The sequence below is a fragment of the Candoia aspera genome, chromosome 4 (genome assembly GCF_035149785.1).
Source record: "Candoia aspera isolate rCanAsp1 chromosome 4, rCanAsp1.hap2, whole genome shotgun sequence".
In the NCBI taxonomy this organism is placed as follows: Eukaryota; Metazoa; Chordata; class Lepidosauria; order Squamata; family Boidae; genus Candoia; species Candoia aspera.
Window position 1 is genome coordinate 19500754 of NC_086156.1, and position 20018 is coordinate 19520771.

Sequence of the window (20018 nt, forward strand, 5' to 3'; positions counted from 1 at the left end):
TGATTAGAGAAGAGCCTTTGCTGTTGGCCAAGATGAAGCAGAGGCAGACCTTTCTCCTTCCTTGCAGTATAGAGCAGGAGAGTGCAGTTTTCAATGGCTTATGGGTCACACCAACTTTTGCAAATATGTTGAGGGCTTCTCGCAAAGTGGACAGGCCAGGATCCATTTTGGGAGTAGAGGCTTGGGTTTTATTAAGAGGTGAAATCAGTAATTTAAATCCCCACAAAATTTATGACACCCTTTTCATCCTGCCCACTTCAGAGCACCAGAGTATCCTTTTTATATCCCTGCACCCACACATAGAAAGTCCAAATTGAACTTTTAAATTCTGTATACAGAAATGTAATTGGGTATGCCATATTATACAACAGTCAACACTTTATTCGCATAGAAGAGCAAGTATGAGATTAGAAAAAGGTAAAAGATTGGAACATGTAGGAAGGGTCTTGAATGAATGTCTGCTCCCAACAGTTTCTCTGGTATTTTAAGATACTCTACCTCAGCTTCCTCCTGTCTTGCTTTTTTTCCCTTCCCTTCCCTTCCAAACAGAGTAAACACTCTTCCTAACAAATCATTGGGCTCCTATTCCCTATTATTTTTGTTTTCTAAAAATGCCTTAAGGTAAATGGGGTTCCAGAGCATTCTTAAACATAAAGATTATGTTTGAGGTGAACGCTCTACATGACAGAATGCTAGTTTTCCATTTTTAAAGAATTAAAAGACTTTGAAAAATAAAATTGGGTAGATCATGAAGCCCATGGGCACAAAGGGAGGTGTCCTTAGACAGCCTTCTGTAATCCTAGGCTGGGAATTGGAAAAACTGAGCATAAATGAAGAGTGCCAGGTTGGGGAACACTGATGTAAGATGCCCTAGACTTTCTGCTGTCTTACATTTAAGCTGTCTGTCATCATCATCTTCTGGTTTTTCAGGCTGGTGCAGAGATTTCAACAGTTAATCCTGAACAGTATTCAAAGCGATTCTTGGACTTTATTGCCAACATCTTAACGTAACCTAATGCTCCGTTGGACAGTACAAGGTCTGGAAGCAACAGTGAATTGCTACAAGTGTGTAAGGGGTCTTTAAGAACGCTTCTTTTAAAAGGAACTCAAGTTCTCTCTTGCAGAAGGCAGCCCCCCACCCCACCCACCCCATTTACATCTGCTGGCAAAGATGACTGACGGGGGTGAAATATTCGCTTTTACAGCTGCCTGATTATGCCCAGCATAGTTTTAGCTTTTTCTGACATGTATGCGTGTGTGTGAGTGTATGTGTGTGTGAGTGTGCAAAATTGAATATAAATTAACTAATAATAACTAAAATACATCAGCTCCTACTCTGCATTGCAACAACACCACTCTGGATACTAGCTGAGATGGAATAGAAAAAGAAATTGTGGGTGAGGGAAGAAAAGACTATGTGCATGTTGAGACCTACAATATTGGAATCGAAGTTGTAAACTGTGGATCAGTTTATAATTTGAACTGATAGATGCACGATAGTATTGGTGGTAATTATGACTCTGATCTTATTGTGAATGTTACACTTAACAATCCTGCATGTTTGCGCTCCTTAAGAATAACGACTATCTGCTGGAAGCTTTTCCTCTTGGCAGTTTTTTTGTTTTTTTTAAATGTTACTAAGTAAGCCCATTGCAACAGGAAATAGTCTTCCAGCATTTCAGAAGTTTGGCTCTTGTTTTATCAAGTTCTAATGCCATAATCATTCTGTGTGTTCTTTGCCAAGGGAAAACCCATTTTGAGGATCAGGGTGGGAGGAATATAGACTGTTTAATTGTCTTGTAACATGAAGATTTTACATTGTATGTTTATCATATAGAAACTGAGTATAGTACAAAGAAAATCAAATACGCTTTTTAGAAAAATGAATTGTTGGGGGCAACAATAGCATTTCTTTCCCCACATGAACAAAGATGTAGGAAGGTTTGTTCACCTGTAAGAGATCAAAAGAAGACATTAAAAGCTTACATGTGCTGTTTTTAAAATATTTTATTAAAATATTCTTTTTTAAGCCCTATATTTTATTGTTTACATTAATAGGAAAACAGGGATGCTCTTGAGTCTGTGCATAGGTTGCGAATCTGAAGTTTACATGTAAAGTTACTTTGCAGTACAGATGAAGTAATTTCTTGAGATGTAAAATGCAGTAATGTATCAAAGCAGATATTTTATTCACCCTTGTGATAGAATCTCTCTTTTTTTACAACAGTGACAGATTGTTCTGAAGTATTTTAAATGGTATTTTAATTATCATAATTTAGCATTGTCTTTCTCTAAATTATATTGTTTAAATAATTGCCTAGAACTGTGCTGTCCCCTGTAATCTGCTGGTTTTTCTTTTTGGAGTTTTTGGAAAAGGACAGAATTAGAGATGCTTAAAATTATATTCTGTACGTATACACTGTGCAAAAACAATGTGCCTTTTAAAATTCTTTAAGTAGACATTCATAGGCAATTTTTTTTAAAAATGAAAAAAATCATGTTCTGCAATCTATAACTTTATTCCTGGAGTGCCAGATTGCCTTCTCCATTAATATAATGTCAGTACTGCTACAAATTCAGTGCATGTAGGGTTGATTAGAGAATTCTGATAAAATAACAACTGGTCATGCCATCTTATGTAGTCAAAAGCAATATCATCCCTATTAATATCTGTGTTTTTTATTATCTTTTTAAACATATCTCAGTAGGTTTTCTTTTTTTCACCAATAATAATGCTTCAAAAGTTGATAGGTGTTTTTTTTTAATAACTAATCCTATTCTCCCTCCTGACGCCCCTTGTATTTGGCCCAGAAAAGAGTTGAGGACATTTCAAAGCTTACATGGGCCTTCAAGACCATCCAGCTATGAGAATTGTACCTAAATGAGGGGCTAATTAGAAATGGGGAGGACCTAGTATTAGGTCATTTAATGTACATGGCAAAAGTGTTGAATTATCTTGCTGGAATCTGTAGAGAGGGTGGAAGAGATTCCTGGCTGATCCTCTGGAGAACTGTGGTCTGCCAGCGTAGATAACACTCAGCTACAGGATTCATGGTATATTTGGGCATAAAGCAACTTCTTTTGCTTAAAACATCGACTTAAATGCTGCTGCCTCATCTCTTCTTGCTTCTTGGGATACTTCCCAGCCAGCCATATAAACCATCAGTGACTGCATGAGGAAAAAGGTGTAATTTACATTTGCTTCACACCAGCTATGTTGTTCTTCCCATTTGATATAAATGTCTATAATTGGTTGATTATTTTGTTGCCTGATGCTGCTGCTGATTTTTAATATATGTCAGCTGTAGCACATCTGGATGGCATATGCATTTCCTTAATAACTTTAGTTTCATTCAGTATTTTAGAATAGCTACAAATTCTGTTCTAGGTTTTGATAATCCATTCAGGCATGTGATACCCAAAATCACATCAGTTTTAGATAACATTGCAACGGTTTTTAGGTAGGGTAAAATGAGGAACTGGTAAATAATTAATTTGAAGCAAGGGATATACACAAATATTATTTCCATATATCATACCTATTTTGGAAATCCTTTGAACATATTGCTTGGGTTCCATTTCATTTTTCATAACATTTGAAAATTTCATGCCTTTGAAAATTCTATTTTTTATAAATGAACTCCAAATTTTCACAGAGGAGATACTGTTGCTGTTGTATAGAGCAGGAGTCTCCCAGTTGATATATGGTCACCAAATGAAGTGGTACCTCTCTTCTCACCTGAATTTCTACTAATTCAATTGGATATGTAATGGTAATTATAAGCTTGGGTGGACTGTCACCATAAATGCTACCATTGGTGACTTTTCAGGATTATTAATAAATTTAACTAATTTCTATTGCATTACAGGTTGTATCTCACACTTCTGTAATTCTGCACAATTCTAGTTTCCTAGCAAGGCTTTTCAAATAAGCTGCATGACACTTTGGGGCTTATATACCTTGTGCTTCAGGATAGTTACTTGCTGAGATGGGCGGCTATAGAAATCAAATAAATAAATAAAATGGGCTAAAGCAATAGAGGTGTAGAATGACGAGTGCCCCAACCACTTGTTGCTTTTCGCTGTTCCCTCTTAAATTAATATATCAACATAAGATCTGTCCATTTCCTTAAGGCTGAAGTGCAAAAAGTAGAGCCAAAAGAATTGGTTCCTTTTTTATTTTATTGCATTTTTTCCCAGTTTTGCAGTTTCAGGGGCAAACTAGTTCCAAATTCTGCAAGGTTTAAGGCACCGATTTCACCCATGAAAAACTCTGGATGTCCAAATGGATCTTGGCTCCACACGCATTAGGAGTGTAGCTCTCAACATGCTGCATAAAGTGTGGTGCAGCTCTTGGAGAATATGGAAGTTACACACTCCTCCCTTATGGGGAGTTAACATTAAACATCTCTTGTTGGTCTCTTTACAAAATTTCGTGTTTCCATATCTTACCATTTTCTCCCTCTATGACAAACATGGTGTGTGTCTCCCATTTTTCTGTTTTCCTGTTGATTCTGTTACATTTTTAAATAGGCAGGATAGGTTTTGTGCAAGCATTCCCACAGAAAAAGAACCTTCATTCTCCTTTATTGCTTATACAGTCAGCTCTTCTCCAGGCCAATTTCTACCCTGACTAGTTAATTATTATACTTCATCCCAGTTCTGTAGTTGGATGTCTACTGACTCTGTTATGAAATAAGATAAAACAATGTCCTCCAAAATTAACAAAACTTAAAATATGATTTGTTTTTTAATAATATGATTTATTGCTCCTCCTTGGATACTTGAACCCTTTTGATAGATCCTACAAGCTGATAGCCACAGGTCACGTTCTTTTGTGGATGCTTATATTTTTAGTTTTTGCTACAACTTCCTTCTCTTATTTAACATTGGATACAGTGATCTAATGTATTGCTTTCTTATTCTACAACATGGGCATTTAACCCTTCTTTTTCTAATTTCTTCCAAGTTTCAGTTGTGTTTTTTATTCAGATTGCCATCTGTAATGGAATTCTTATCCTCTGTCATATTGTTAGCACAAGGAAATGTAGTCTTTTTTCTTCTGCTGTGCTCAGTTTGGTTAACCTATTCCAGCAATCCCATTTTCCTTAATTGAGCTCTAATTTCCTAATTATTTCTTACAGATGTTCAGGTATTATTGAACGGATTGACCGTTTAACACTGGGCTGTCCATCAAGGGAATTCCAAAATTGTTAACCCTTTGTTTTGCTAATTGAGTATTGTTTCATTTAATTTTCAATCCAGTTTCTTGTTTAATGAAGTCTCCATCCTCAAAACATCAAGATGGAATGTCAGAGGGCCTAATCTGAAAGTGTTTCATATTAGGTCCTCTTGAATACCTCACAGTTGCAGATCGCAGTAGGACTGCCCCTGAGATGCTATTAGCTGGACACTCCCAAAATAACTGTGCTAAGTGCCTCTTACTTACTGATACTTTTTCTACTCTCACCTGTATGTCTTCTGTCCCAATTCCTTTCTCTTAACTTCATTAGTTATAACTGCAGGTCCCTATTTCAATTATTTTTGCTACAATTCCCAGCATTTATTTCTTTTTTACTAAATCTTGCTGTTCTCTGAAAAATAATGTAGCTGTGGATTGAATAGATAGTAGGTCTGCCATGATTTGGAAATACGTAGCAAAAGTGGTTCAGAGAATGAAAGTAGCATCATTCCGTATCTGCCATGGGATCCTGGGAAAATCCTGCTTTAAAGAGAGGCTGTGTTTGTGCTGCAGCATGGTTAGGAGCATTTCTTTGGGATGTACTCAGAAGCATTGCACAGCCCTAGTGGGTAGTTTCAGTATTCCCTTCCTCTGATTACATTAACTAGGTGTATGCATTATGCTAAGACATAATGTGATTTGTTCGGCTTTGGTTTAACATGTTATATGAACCCACCTTCATTGTTTGTGAAGCATATTTTATGGCTTAATATTTGGATGAATTCAGCCAATATGTTATCCCATCCTGTACTGACCACTGCAGTTTAAGCCTTGATCTTGGAACTGATGCTGGCAACGTCCCTCTAAACTTAGGCTGCAGTCTTCAGTTACATTAGCAATGTCTAATGAGTCAATAAATGTGCAGTCAGCTTTCCTACTCTGAATATAATATGGAAAAATATGTGTGTGTTTAAACTCAAGTGTCTTTATTCTGATTTATTAGGAGACATGACTACCTGTGGCAGAGCAACCAGTTCCATATGTGGTGTTCTCTGCAGTTCCTTTTCCTTTGTTTTTGCCTTAAAGGCCCTTTAATTGCAAGTTAGGTTGGTTCCACATGTTTCTGTTCCACAAATTGTCATGTGCTGGCTTTTTTCCCACAAATAGGAGCTTTTGCTCACAATTTGTTCTGTTAAAAGGAGTAATTTTTGCTGTAGTAACATACCTTATATGGAAACCTAAGCTAACAGTTTTAACACACCACTACTATCAGACTTAAACAGCACATTGCAAATCTCACCAGTCTTTCATATTTAGATGCAGGTTACAAAGGTTACTGGATTTGGAGTTTATACTTCCTTGGGACTCTGATATAGTCCTTTTAAAAACTTTGTTGACTAATATTCAACCAGGATGGGAATCCATATGTTGGTTTATGTTCTGTATATTATTAATTACATAATTGTCAGAAAATTATATTTTACCAAATAGGGGAAATATAACATTCTGACTTGATTCCATGTATTTTTAAGCTTAATAGACAACTCTAAAAGAAATCTGATAGGCCCAAATTAAAACTTGGGTGAAGTGCTCTATGGCAGATCTAACTGAATGGTGGACCCTAGGATACCTTCTTTTGGCAACAATGAAAATATGTGAGCCAGGCTTACCATTAATTTAACATTTAGACAATGTAACAAGATTATTAGAAGTCAGGAACGAGATATCTTGTGGGTAACAGAATATACTAGAAATATTACTCTGTACATTAGGCACACCTAGATTTTTCTTATGAGCCAAGTATGCCTGTTCCTGGATGTCCATCTAGTCTCCTAGAATCCAGAGTGATTCTAAATTTTACCACCATGTGACCTTTCTAGTGATGTTAATAGTACTGTAATGTATGTGTACAACCCTGTATTTTTCTGTATTAAGTTGATAACTGTGGCTTGGGATTTTTATTCCTTCTCTCATACTGTACATGCAACACTCATGATCTCCAATGTCATGTGAATGTTATATTTCTTACCATGCACAATGGCTTCTAAGTTTGATGAGACTACAAGAGTATTTCTGGGAGACCATGTTACATTAAAGAGTAACTATTCCATTGTGGCCAATTAGCATATGTGTTTTAATGAAATAAGTTCAGCACCCTTTTCTGTCTGTAACTGTCTTGTCATTTATTATCTGTTAAACTGTTTGGAGAGGTGAGGAAGTTTCAAATTGTATCACCTAGCTCTAAAAAGACACTCTAGACATGAGTAAGGCTTTATAAAATAAAGCACTTTTGATTTGCTAGGAAACCCTGTCTCTCCTTGTATTTGTATCCTGTAGATATTTATTTGACAAATCTGTAATATCTCAAAGGTTTTCACTGATTTACAGTTGATGAAATATCTTTCCCAAGCCTTGATATTAAATGTATTTCATGGCATAATGTTTATGACAAACTTGAAATTGAGACCCACTCAAAGTTCCTGACGACAAATTGAGAGGAGGAGGAGCCCCCCACTTTGTTGGAGAATGGAACTTGAAGGTAACTTACTAAGAAGAAGGGAAGATAGGAGTTGTCCATGGAAATGGAATTATTTGTCATTCTGAAAATGTGCCTATAAAGCTTTAGTTGCATAATGCAGTTTGCTGAAATGGTTGGTTGGTCCATATGAGTTTATAAAGCATAATAAATATATATGGCTGGATATAAGGTTTTTTTTTAATACTAGGCAGATTGTGCAGTATTTAAAGAATAAAATCTTCATTAAAATCCCACAAGTTGAAATATTCCACAGCAGGGGAGAGATATTGGTGATAATAAGATGTCTAGAGCTGTCTCCATTGTAGGTGCATGGCATGAAACCAAGGTCTGCCCTAAAGCAGAGCATGGAGTTTTGAACAAGGCTCTAACAGTAAAGTGTATATATAACCCACCTGTAGCTCATTCCATTTTTCCTTTGGAGAACAAACATTTGTAAAATGCTAGATATTTACAGAAAAGGTTGGTTCTGCTCAGATGCTTGGTTTAGTCCTATTTCTTGCCTCTAATTTTACTTGCCTCTCATATTTCTTCCATTTAAGGCTTATTTCACAGCTGAAGAACAACTTCTGTGAAGAAAAAATGGGTGGGACAGAATAATTCCAATGGGATGGCTTTTTTCTGCAATGATTAATCAATGGATTGTCCCCATATTTGTGGTCTTCTGCATTTTCTTAATAGAGAAAAGAGTTGTTGCTGACTCCGCAGGAGGAATTGTTGTGCCTTTCCTATATTCCCTATGGATATCATCCGAACTAGAGGTGATAGGACTTAACATGTTCTTGATTTGCAGCCAGGTGACATGGATAATTCCAGGAAACACCTGCAAGTAATTCTGCTATATGGTCATCTGTTAAAAAAACACTGGTGGTATATTATGTTCCAATTATGCATCCCCCCTTTTTGTTCTCTCTAAAAGCCAAAGATGTGCAGTCAGAACACTGAGACTTCCTCACGATGACCATGAAGGTATCAGCCACACGTGTTTCTATCTCTCTGGCTTTTCAGATTAGCCCACGTGATCGGAAGAGAATGAACCTACCACTTAAGAGTTGAATTCATTGCAATGACCACATGCCTATAATTACAGACATTTATCCAACATGCTGAAAAAATATGTACCTCCCATGCCATTCATGACTGTCTTTGATTTTAAAACACCAATTTCCCCATTTGGTTAAGAAAAACCTATTTTCTCGTCCAAAAATTTCCAAAAAAAATTCAAGAAACAGCAGCAGCTTAAAAGAAAATACTATTTCCTACAATGCATACTGGGTGAATCTAGTAATTAGCAGTAGCATAGATGGCTTTCAAAACTATTAAGATAGTTCATAAATGGGGACTTAGCCTGAGGGTTGAATGGAATTCTCTGGGTCAGAGGCAGCGTTAGCTACCTGCAACAGAACAAGTACAAAGAATGTGAGCTCCTACAGGTGTTATTAACCCTATAACATCCAGGCTATTGGCCATGCTGGCTGGTGGTGCTGGAAGATTCAGCAGTTCTTGGAGTGCTACAGAGTGCCTATTTTTTTCTCTAGAAAGAGCTGTTAACTCAAAAACTTCATGGACTCTTCTTTTTTTGGTTCTTTTATTTAGTAAGAAATGTGGGGCAAACTAGTCCAAGGCAAAGAGAAGTCTAAAAGATAATTTGGTTTCTTGGGGGCTTTAATAGATGCCAAGGAAGTTTCAGTAGTTTGTTTATTGGGCTTGTATACCATCCAGATCCAAGCACTGTCATTTCATTCTGTGCACTTGGAAAATGGTTTCCAAGGTATTCGTGCCTAAATCAACTAACAAAATAAACTAGATTCAAAGCAAACATTCAAACATAAGGTAAAATTACAAGTGGCCATTAAAAGCAGATTTAAAATAGCAAAATCTCAAGTCTTTAAATCCTAGAGGAATAAAATGTTTAAAATATCTGCTTGGGAAATAACATACATGTACTGAGGTTGATAAAATGCAGAGTTGGTTTGGTAACACATTTGTTTCTGCCACACAAGTGAGATGCTCCAGCAGGCTGATAATGACATAAAACAGATCCTGTCAGAGTCGCAACAAATTGCCCACAGATTGCTGTTCTTTTCAGCTTACATATTGCTAAAAGACGAGTCTCCTTCATTCTAGGAGGCAGTGCTTTTTCTCATAAGTCACAAGATATGGAGGTAAAGTTCCCCTCTTTAAGTAGAAGTTATCATAATGCAGAATCTAATTGCCCTGTTAAGTAGATCAAGGCTACTTTAAGGGAAGGGCCACAGTCATTGGCAGAATTGACAGCCCTTGAAGGCTCCAGTTTGAAGGGCATCTCTGACTACAGTATGTCTTTGCCAAAGATTTTGAAGCAGTTGCTTTAGGAGACACCAATGTTAGCTGGCCAAATAGATAATGACAGTAGCTTTATATGAACGTATGACCATCTCTCTACACTAACATGCTTAGAATGATTACGGAAGGGCTGTGGCTCAGTGATATATACTAAGTTGTTACAGGGTTGGTTAGACTCCTGGCTTTGATGTCTAAAGCAGGCCGTTATAGTTGTTTAACAACATGATTAAACAAACCATGACTTAATGTGATGTGTTAACCATTCTTTGCAAGTAAAAGAATTTGGATTTGATCTGTAACCAGATAGTATAATCCATCCTTGGTCTGTGAGTGTTCCTTACTCATCCACTTTTGTTTACAAATGGTTCAGAAGGCTCCTGCCTGATTTCTTGAACCAATACTATTCAGCGTAGAAGAGCCTTATCCAGCCTGGGCAATCTGAGAGTTGAAGTCTACACATCTGGAGAGTACACAGATTGGGCAAGGAATATGTGGATGTGAATTGTTGTAAAGCATTCCTATTGTTTGAAAACAGAGAGACAAAAAGAGCATGCAATACTTAGAATGTTACCTTGATTTGATCATCTGTCTGGTAAAACTTTTATATCTTCATGGGTTACTTTTTTATATAATAATTTTATTGAAGTTTTTAATAGACATAGTAAAAACAAATACAAACTAAACTAAAAGGTTAAAAAAAAGTTTTAAAAGTGCAAGAGAAAAGAAAAGAATAAAAGAGAAAAGAAACAAAGACAATAATAAAGAAGTGGCTTCCAACCTTCATCACACCAAGCATAAGCTAACATAATAACTCTTCACCCTCTTTTAAAATTACAAACAAAAAACTTCTTCCCATCACCTAACTCATATCTATATGCAATCTAGAAATCATCATCTTTTCAGTCCTGGTTCAGCAAAAAGTCCATTACAAGCTACCAAAATGTCAAACAAATAATTTATCCCTGATCAAATAATCCAGCTTTATACTACTTCCTTTTGCACTTCACAAACTTGGCCTTTCATTCGTTCCAGTGATGTTGCAGGATTTAGCCTTTCATCAGTCTTTGGCATTGCAAAAAATTCTTCAGATCCTTTACCAAGCTACTTTGTAAATCCAGTAAAGAAGCATCGCCAAGGATTTCTTGTTGCAGCTACTCCTTGTCCAAGTCTTTTTCTTGATTTTTCTTCTGTATTTCTGTTTTAGTAATCTTTCCAGTTTTATTATATTCCATACTTTCAAGTTCTATTATATATACGTCAGGTAAAATTTGGTTTTTAAAATCTTCCTGTACATCTTCTAAAAGGTTTAACCATTGGGACCTGTATGATTTCTTAAGATAATTGTTAATATCTCAGTCCAATTTTTAAAGGTCTCTTTAAGTAACTCAAAAGTTATACCAGAGTTGGCCATTTTAAAACCTTAGTTTGAATGTTGATAGATGCACATTCCTTTTTTTTTCCTTTCTGTCTGATCCTTTAGTCCCCCCTAGTGTCCATTTGTAACATTCAAATAATCTCAGTTCCTAATATGGAGTTAATTCTGTCTCAGTTATTTCCCATGGGTGTATTATTTAATTATATACTTGTTTTTCAAATCTTAAGCAAAAGTATGAACGCTTCAAATTCCTCTGTTCTAGTTCATTTATAACTTTCTTAAATTAAAATCTTTTTTTCCCTTGCTTTTTGCCAATTTTATATTGTTTTTAAACACTTAAGTCTATTTAAAATTCTTTATATCACAGAAAGAAGGTAAAACTCATAAGGTGTCAAATTGAACTTGGTGTTTTGAAGGTCTCTAATATCCATGAAATAGTTAAATGGATCATTTCTGGAAATGATTAGAAAGTGAGTACAGCTGGCTTGGTGTCCTTTTTAAAGTGTCTGCCACGGCTGAGAGCAAGATGTCTCCCTTCGTCTCCTGGTGCTCAATTCCATGGGAGACTGCCGTTTTATGATCCCCTTGTGAGGAGCTGCCATTGTGGGCAATCTTCTATCTTCTTCCTTTCCGAAGAAGTTCCACAGGACCGGTTTACTTGCCGGTCCTTTGTTCTTCACCATAGTCATCCATCTCTGCTGTTCATGGAGATGTCTTCAGTTAGCTGTGACTCGCCCAGAAGCCACATGAAGGTTATGTATTCCAATAATGGTAGAAATTGCATTACGGTGACTGTTGAAGAAGAAGTCATCACAGGGGAAGAAGTCGTCCGTCTAGAATGGTGCTTAAAAGTTTGGGAAGCTTTTTGAATTGTCACTATTTCTGCATATATATGACCTAAACTGTGATTTGTTCTCCAGACAAGTCCTAAAACTAGATAAAGAGAACCCAGTTAAACAAATGAGTCAAAAACATTATACTTGTTCATTGATTTGATTTTGAAGCTGGCTGGCTTCATACTGTTTTTCTACAGAAGAATTGGCAGGCAGAAAAGCAGGGAGGAGCCAGGAGAGTGGTAAGAACATAAACATGTGTAGAAGGTCCCAGGCTCAGTGTCTGCCCTCTCATATTAAACGGTGATGGGGATTAATGTCTGTCCCTGTGTCCTGGACAGTGGCTCTCCACATCAATAACATTGGGCTAGCGAAACAAATAGTCTGGCTTGCTATAAGAAAGCTTGTATTGCTATTTGGACTTTATAATCAATATATGATACTGCTTTCCTTGCCAAACATTTATGCTACACATCATAAACTTCCCTTTCAGCTCTGCCACATTATTGTGTGATACGAGAAAATCTTTTTCTTTTACCCGAAATATGGTCTCTGCTGCTAAGGTTCAAGTGATAAGTCCTCTTCTTTTAGTCAATCTAAGTACTAGGAACTCCTATATGGGGCAAGTCAAGACTTTGATCCGTCATTGACTTGAATCATGTAATCGAACAAGGCTGATATAGGGCACACAATTGGTTCAGTTTTGCTTACTTGCAGAACAACAGCTTTACAGCAAAGAAGTGGCTTCTTCAAAAAAACGTAATCAGCTGAAAGGATTCAGTTGAATTCAGTAGGTCTTGGCTGGAAAACAGCTGTATTCTTTCTGGTAAATCATCCTAGAAAACTGAAACACTGAACCAGAAAGGCATGGCTGGACTGTGTACATGAAGTGTTGCTGGGTATGGAATACTATATAATCTATGCAATATTGCTTTATATTCTGTCCTGGAGATAAGCAATAGTTGGGTTTAAAAAAACAAAAACATGTTAACATGATGATCACCTTTTTTTTTCCAGGCAAGAAAGTATTTTAAAATACTGATGTACAAATTGTTCCAGCTTCACTTGGGTGGAATAGCTCCCAGTTCCCTGCCATAGTTAAGGGCAAATCAGGTTGTGTCAGAAATCCCATTTTCTTATTTGGCATCAAGAGCAAGTTGAAACCTTTAAGGACACATTTCTGAAAATTCAAAACAAAGGCCTTGGACTGACTGGCTCAAAATCTTAATGCCAAGAAGAAGGAGAAGAAGAAGAACCATCAGTCAGGAAAGCTAACCCAAGGGGTTTTTTTAAAGCTTTTTCTTCTAGCTATTCTGAATGGAACATGACTTGAATCTGCTTAACAATTTTCTGACTTAAGAACACTGTTGGATTTGAGAAAGTAGACCTCTGCAAAGTTAGGCTGCGTGTATGTGTTCATTTTAAAACGCTTTCGGTACAGGGAAGGGACAGACACAGCACCGAAAGGCATGCTTGACACCGGCTTCTATTCAGATCTGACTTCCTTGCCCTCCTTTATCCCCTATGAGAAACTGACATCTTAAACATTTCAGGGAGAAAGCAGTTAGTAAAGTAATTTGGAGAAAATGGGGGTGGGGGAGAGGGAGAGAGAAGTTTAGTCTCTTCCGCTGTTTTTTCCCTCCAAATGCTGGCACTTCCACCCTAAAATTAAAGGTTATTCACATGTGTATCAGGGTCCTCTTGTTCAAAACAGCCTGAAGTGTTCTAACAATTTAGCAGAGCAAAGAATAAGAGGCAAGGTTATTATTCTGAGCAAGCTGGTAGTTTTTGCTTTTGAAATGTTAAGCCTCTTTTTTTAACACTTCATCTGAAGTCAACTGATCTTCCCATTGTGCGTGTGTGTTTACACATATGCGTGCACACACACAAAACAGTCATGAAATGCAACCTCCAAATCAATTAAAAATCAGGCAGCTTAATTTGGTGAAAACGTTGCAACAGTTTGTTGCTTCCTTTGAACTAAATGTCCCAAACGGTTCATTTTAGAGAAAAAAAGATGAGATACGGGAATAGCCTAATTATTGCACAAGGGAGGTGTAACTCTCTGAATGGTGAGATGCTCCCAGTCTGACAGTACAGATTGACTTTGCATAGAGACAGTCGCTAGCTACTGCGGATCAGTCAGCCTAAGCTGATGTCAGATTGTCAACATGTTTGTTTTGCCACATTGGAACATCTTTCTGCTCCTTGGCTTTTGTTCGTGCTTCAAGCCAGTAATTAATGCCAATCTTCTCTGGTGTGTTGCTCAGAACCCCCTGTTGGATCTCATCTGCCTGGCAGACGGCATGGCATTTTGTGGCCTCTTGCCCATGTTGGGAATTGGTGGGCCAAGGGCCCCCTAACAGGTGAAGCAGAGTGTGTCACCACATTCAGAAGTTCAGCATGCAACCTGTACTGTTGCTGCAGCATCCATGTGGCCAAACAGCAGAAATGTTTAGCATCACAAAACATCCTCCCCACATCAGCAATGTGAATCTGCTTGTCCGTCCAGTGAATCAGTGCTGAGAATTTATTACAAGTTAATGAATAAATGCCTGTTCCCCATCACTTTTTAGAATAGAGGTGCAGCCTGAGGACTGAGGTCTCCCTGCACTCCTCAAACTCAATTTTCTGGCTCTCAAAGGCCTTTACTACTACCATCGCTGAAAAATGATAGTTTTGTAATGTAAATCCTAAGTTAGGTTTCCTCTACACCCCTTCCTTTCCTTCTCCTGCAAAAAACAAACAAACGAACAGGGATCTGGCCCTGTCTGATGTATGATAAATTACTTATTTTGCCTCAGCCCTTAAAAAAAAAAGTGTGCCCCCCCAAGCCTGAAAAGGTTCCCTCACATTTTTTACTTCAGAATATAGAGATCTTGATGGAAACCATGAAAGCGGATTGCTAGAAATTGGATGATGGGAGTCTGAAGGGGTCAAGGAATGATAGCAGCACAGATTGACTGTATCTTGGAGGAGTCATAATCCCTACAGCAAGATGGAACTTTTACTGGGCCAATTTAAGGCATAAAACAGTACCTTGCCCAGGATGAAAACAGTTTTGATTTTAACAGCTGGATTTTATATTTCAATTCCCCGGCCATATTTTGTTTCCTTACTCCTGCCCTATCTTTCTGCCAAATTAGTCAAACCAATAAACTTTTTTTAAATGCAATAATGATTTGAAAAATAATGCTGGAAGGGGGAGGGAGAACCTTGAGTAGATGAAAATAACAGGGATGCTTCTAATGGAGGACTCTTAGCATTATTAGTCAAAATCATGAATAGGTAACTTCCCTTTGCCTCCTTAATGGAATATGGTTTCTTACCATATTTTGTGGTAGCATAGAAAGAAATAGTGGGAAAGCACAGAAGGAGTACAAGTGGAAGACATTATTGTTCAGATCACAAAATCCACTGTTCAAAGATGGCAGTTGCATAATAAATGCTTCTACTAAAAAACAAGGATCTCCAATTTTGGGAGGCCATGGGTCATGCCTTTGTTTGTGGCTTCAAAGTGGTGACATGTTTGAAGAAATAAGAACTGAAAATTAGGGTATGTTGGGAGGAATTTGGGAGGGGAGTTACTCAGAATGGATGTGACTTTTGGTGCTTTTGTTAGCCCCAAAAATATGGCTGGGAGTTGCAAGTGACCCAGGGGCCACAGATCCCCACTTCTGCTCTAGTAATATTCCAGATAAAAAAGAGAAAGGTTTTAATTAAGACACATTCTGGGAAAAAAATTGAATTGCAAAAGATTTACAGCCAGAATGACACTGTTGAAAAAGCTGTAAAGCTAGTGTATAGAACATGCTTCTGATCAGAGTTAAGGCCACAGGCCAGGTTCTTATCAAACATTGTATACCCACCTCTATTCTGGAAATAAACTACTTCTGAAGAGATCAAATCGCTCCTGGGAGAGGAATAGGGAGTAATTTTTTGACAGAATATTGGCAAGGAACCATAACCTGGATCACAGCATGTTCTGGAGCAAAGCCCAGTTATTATTTCCTTGTCAACATAAAGACATTTAATTTAAAGCATGCTTTAGAAAAGTTTTTTTGTAACTTCTAGCTTGATCCTGTGATCAGTCACAGTCTCTGGTATCAAGAACCCAGGAGGCTATATTGATAGATGTACCTGTCTCATCACATTTTCTCATCACAACCAAAGTCAAGTGTAATTATATCCATTAAAAAATTGAAGTAGTCACATTTGTCTTACATTTTTAGGTAATAAATTTCCTTGATCTCCAAGGAAATGCCGTGATCTCTAAAGTGAGTTTTCAGTAGAGCAGATCGTGATATAGAGCAGGGTTTCTCGACCAGGGTCCCACGAGAGGTCACTAGGGGTTCCCTGGGAGATCACGGTTTATTTTAAAAAATATTTCTTATTCAGGCACTTTCACATTAAAGAGATTAGTTTCATTCTTTATTTTTAGTTTAAAAACACTGTTAATACACATAGACAGGCCTACATATAAAATGAAAATAATAATTTTGTAATTTCTGGCCAATATTTGAGACTGAATGTGCAGGGGTTCCCCGAGGCCTGAAAAATATTTCAAGGGTTCCTCCAAGGTCAAAAGGTTGAGAAAGGTTGATATAGAGTCAAGCATATGCTTCCAAGCTTCAAAAGCCACAGTGTTGTCCAAGTAAGGAAGGCTTTGTAAAGTAGTGGACTTTTGTTTAATCTCTCCACAAACTACAAACTGAGATGCAAGATATATATCTCTTATTTATGATTTGCATAACTCTGGTTCCACTCTACTCTGCCCTGATCAGGTTCCGTTTGCAATACTGTGTCCAATTCTGGTCACCACAGTTGAAAAGGCCAGTGACAAATTGGAGCAAGTTCAAAGGACGGCAATCAAGATAGTGAAGGGTCTTGGAAAACAAGTTTGATGAGGGTCTGAGTTTCTTTAGCTTACATAAAAGGTGCTAAGGAGAGATGCAATAGCAGTCTTCTAATATTTGAAGAGTTGTCGCATAGAAAAGAGATTGAACTTAATTTTCTATTGCCTAGAAAGCAGAACCAAAACCAATAATTTAAACTTACAAGGAGTATCAAGCTACCCATCAGGAGGAACTTCCTGACTGTACAAGATGTCACCCAGTAGAACAGGCTTCCACGTGAAGTGATGAGTTCTTTTCTGGAGATCTTCAAACATAGACTGAGCAATCATCTATCAGAGATGCTCTAGTGCAGCCTTTCTCAACCTTTTTACCCTGGAGGAACCCTTGAAATAATTTTCAAGTCTCAAGAAACCCATGCATAAAATTGCAAAAAAAAACAACCACCCCAAGAACTTTACAATACAATTCACTTTTAACCCACACAATCCATATTTTACATTTACAACAGTGGCAAAGCAGCAGCCAAACAGCTGAACCGTGGCACATAACAATTCCCACCTCTGTGAGCCTAGTATTGTGTGGTGCACAAAGTTAAAAAAATAATGTTTATTTTTTTTCAATCACAATCTCTTGCAGAACCCCTAGTAACCACTGGTGGAACCCCAGTTGAGAAAGTGGATCCTGCACAAAGCAGGGGATTGGACAAGATCTGTAATACCAACTCTGTGATTCTGTGATCTCAGGCACTTTCCCTGGTTGGAGAAATGAAAGTCATAGAAATAACCACAAAGGGATATTTATCCATAACTAAAATATTCTGGAATTCAGTGCATGCATTCAGGAGTACCTTCTTTGAATTACACAGCACTATATTCATATTGCTAAAGTACTATGGTTATGTAGTTTAGAAGCCAATAAAATCAATATTAATTTTGCAGCTTCCGTTACCGAAGAAATGTTCAATAATGCTGTGACTATCAGTTAACAAATGTATTTAAAAATTCTTGCTATTTGTCTTCTTTTCTATTGCTGTATTTGCAACCTTCAAAGCTATGTGAGCCATTCTTGCACCACAAGATAGTCAGACTGCTGTTCCCCACAGATAAGTAATATAACAGTTTTGGAATCTCTTTTTGGTTTTCCTCTTTGTTGCCCTATAAACCAACACCCAGTTTCTACCAAAAAGTCCTCTTCCCCTGCTCCGAATACGAAGATTTTTTACTGGGGAAGGTTCCAAACTGCAAACCATCTAAAACAGCCTAATCACAAACAAAAACAACCAGTTTCTAAATCAGGCTTTAAAAACAGTGGTTTCCCATATGTCAATCTATGGCTTTTATTAGACAAGGGAACTCTGCAATTAAAGGTAGCCTACTTTCATTTTTTTTCTTTCTTACTGCCAAAGCACTTTGAACAAATTATTGATCTCCACTAAATGATATCCATCAAATGGTTCTGCTCACATCAGTTGTCTTTTCTCCACTGTGGCCCTGTTTCTTCCCCCCCCCCTAAAAATTGGAGGTCAAAGGAGCATTTGGTTGTCTATAAAATCTCATATTATAAAACATTTCTAATTTCATCAAATTTTCTTCAGGTTTCATGTTTTATTTTCAGCTCTGCTGAAATGACAAAACTGTTTCTACCCTCCAATATCAGCATATCTATTTCCAAAATCTGCAATGCTCTGACAACTTAACTGAGGTGTAAACAGTGAAATATTAAGCATCAATATTCATGGACACTGCCCTAAATGCCTGCAAGGCCTGTTGCCCCGCCTCAATGTTTTTAGATTCTTTAAATGAAAAGAAAATATTTAAATGGAAAACTGGCATGCTTCTAATATAAATTTATTTACAAGAATGTTGACATTGGGCCCATACAAATTCTTAAAAAATAGAAGTGGCTGCAAGCCCATGCATTGTTTGCCCATCTGCTCTTTCACCCCCCACTTCCCACCTCCAAAAGGCAAAGGTAACCAAGGAGTTTGAGCATGTTAGTTAGTGGGGGACTAGAGGTACAGAGCATCGCTGCCACTTTATCTTCTGGAAAATGGGAGTTTTGTGACCGCTGTCCCACAACGGCAGCTTTTTGTGAAGAGACAAGTTCCTTCAAGAGCAGCAGCCATGTAGTGAGAATATCAACATGATGCTCTCAAAATTCAAAATATGTCCTGAAAAGTCTGAAAAGACTAACAGTAACAGAATGGCACAAAATATTCTAACACTGGAAATATTGCAGGATATTTTTTGAAAAATGTAGTCAGAAATTAATATCAACAATATCAACAGTGGTATCTGCCTCTGTGGAGAGCCTGTGTCTAAAAGATGTTATGGAAGAGGAACAAGTTTTACGTGACAAGACAGAGACTGAGTTGAAAGTGGACTTACAAATGACAGGGTACAAGAGTGACATGGAAAAAGATGTTACACTGGACATACAAAATAAACTGGCTGATGTTTTAATAATTAAAAGGGACAAACAATAAACCAAGAGAGTGACCTGGATAATTTTTCTATGTTGGATTTACAAAAGGGACTTGTTAAAGCTTTGAATAAACTTGTGAGAAAGGACAAAGAAGAAAGGAAAATAAACCAAGTTTTATGACATTATTTGAATGGACTAAAGATGAAGGTTGTTAAAAGTAAAAGGAAGGAATATAAAGTTGGTTTACTTGATCAAGATTAAAATAGGTATGTTGTTATTTCTGGTAACCCTTAATGGACTTTTGCTGACACCAGGACTGAAATGATGCTTTATGGATTTGTTTATAGATCAGAGATGGGATATGGGAAGAAGAGGTCATTTGTTGTAATTTAAGAAGAGGTGATAAGTTACTAAAATTGTTGATCTAATTATTTGTGAAATTGTGCTGGAATTGAAATCTTGTTATGATTTAACCCCACCGAAGGTT

The 20018-nt window shown here is 37.2% G+C and overlaps 1 protein-coding gene across 1 annotated transcript in view; it reads left to right on the forward strand.

Moving 5' to 3' along the window:
• Nucleotides 1-7488, forward strand: part of PIP4K2A (phosphatidylinositol-5-phosphate 4-kinase type 2 alpha) — a 69363-nt gene extending 61875 nt beyond the window's left edge. Inside the window, exon 10 of the mRNA XM_063303528.1 lies at nt 931-7488. Within this exon, the coding sequence (XP_063159598.1) occupies nt 931-1011 (81 nt within the window). The 3' untranslated portion in view covers nt 1012-7488. The remainder of the gene's footprint in view (nt 1-930) is intronic.
• The last annotated feature ends 12530 nt before the right edge of the window (nt 7489-20018 follow it).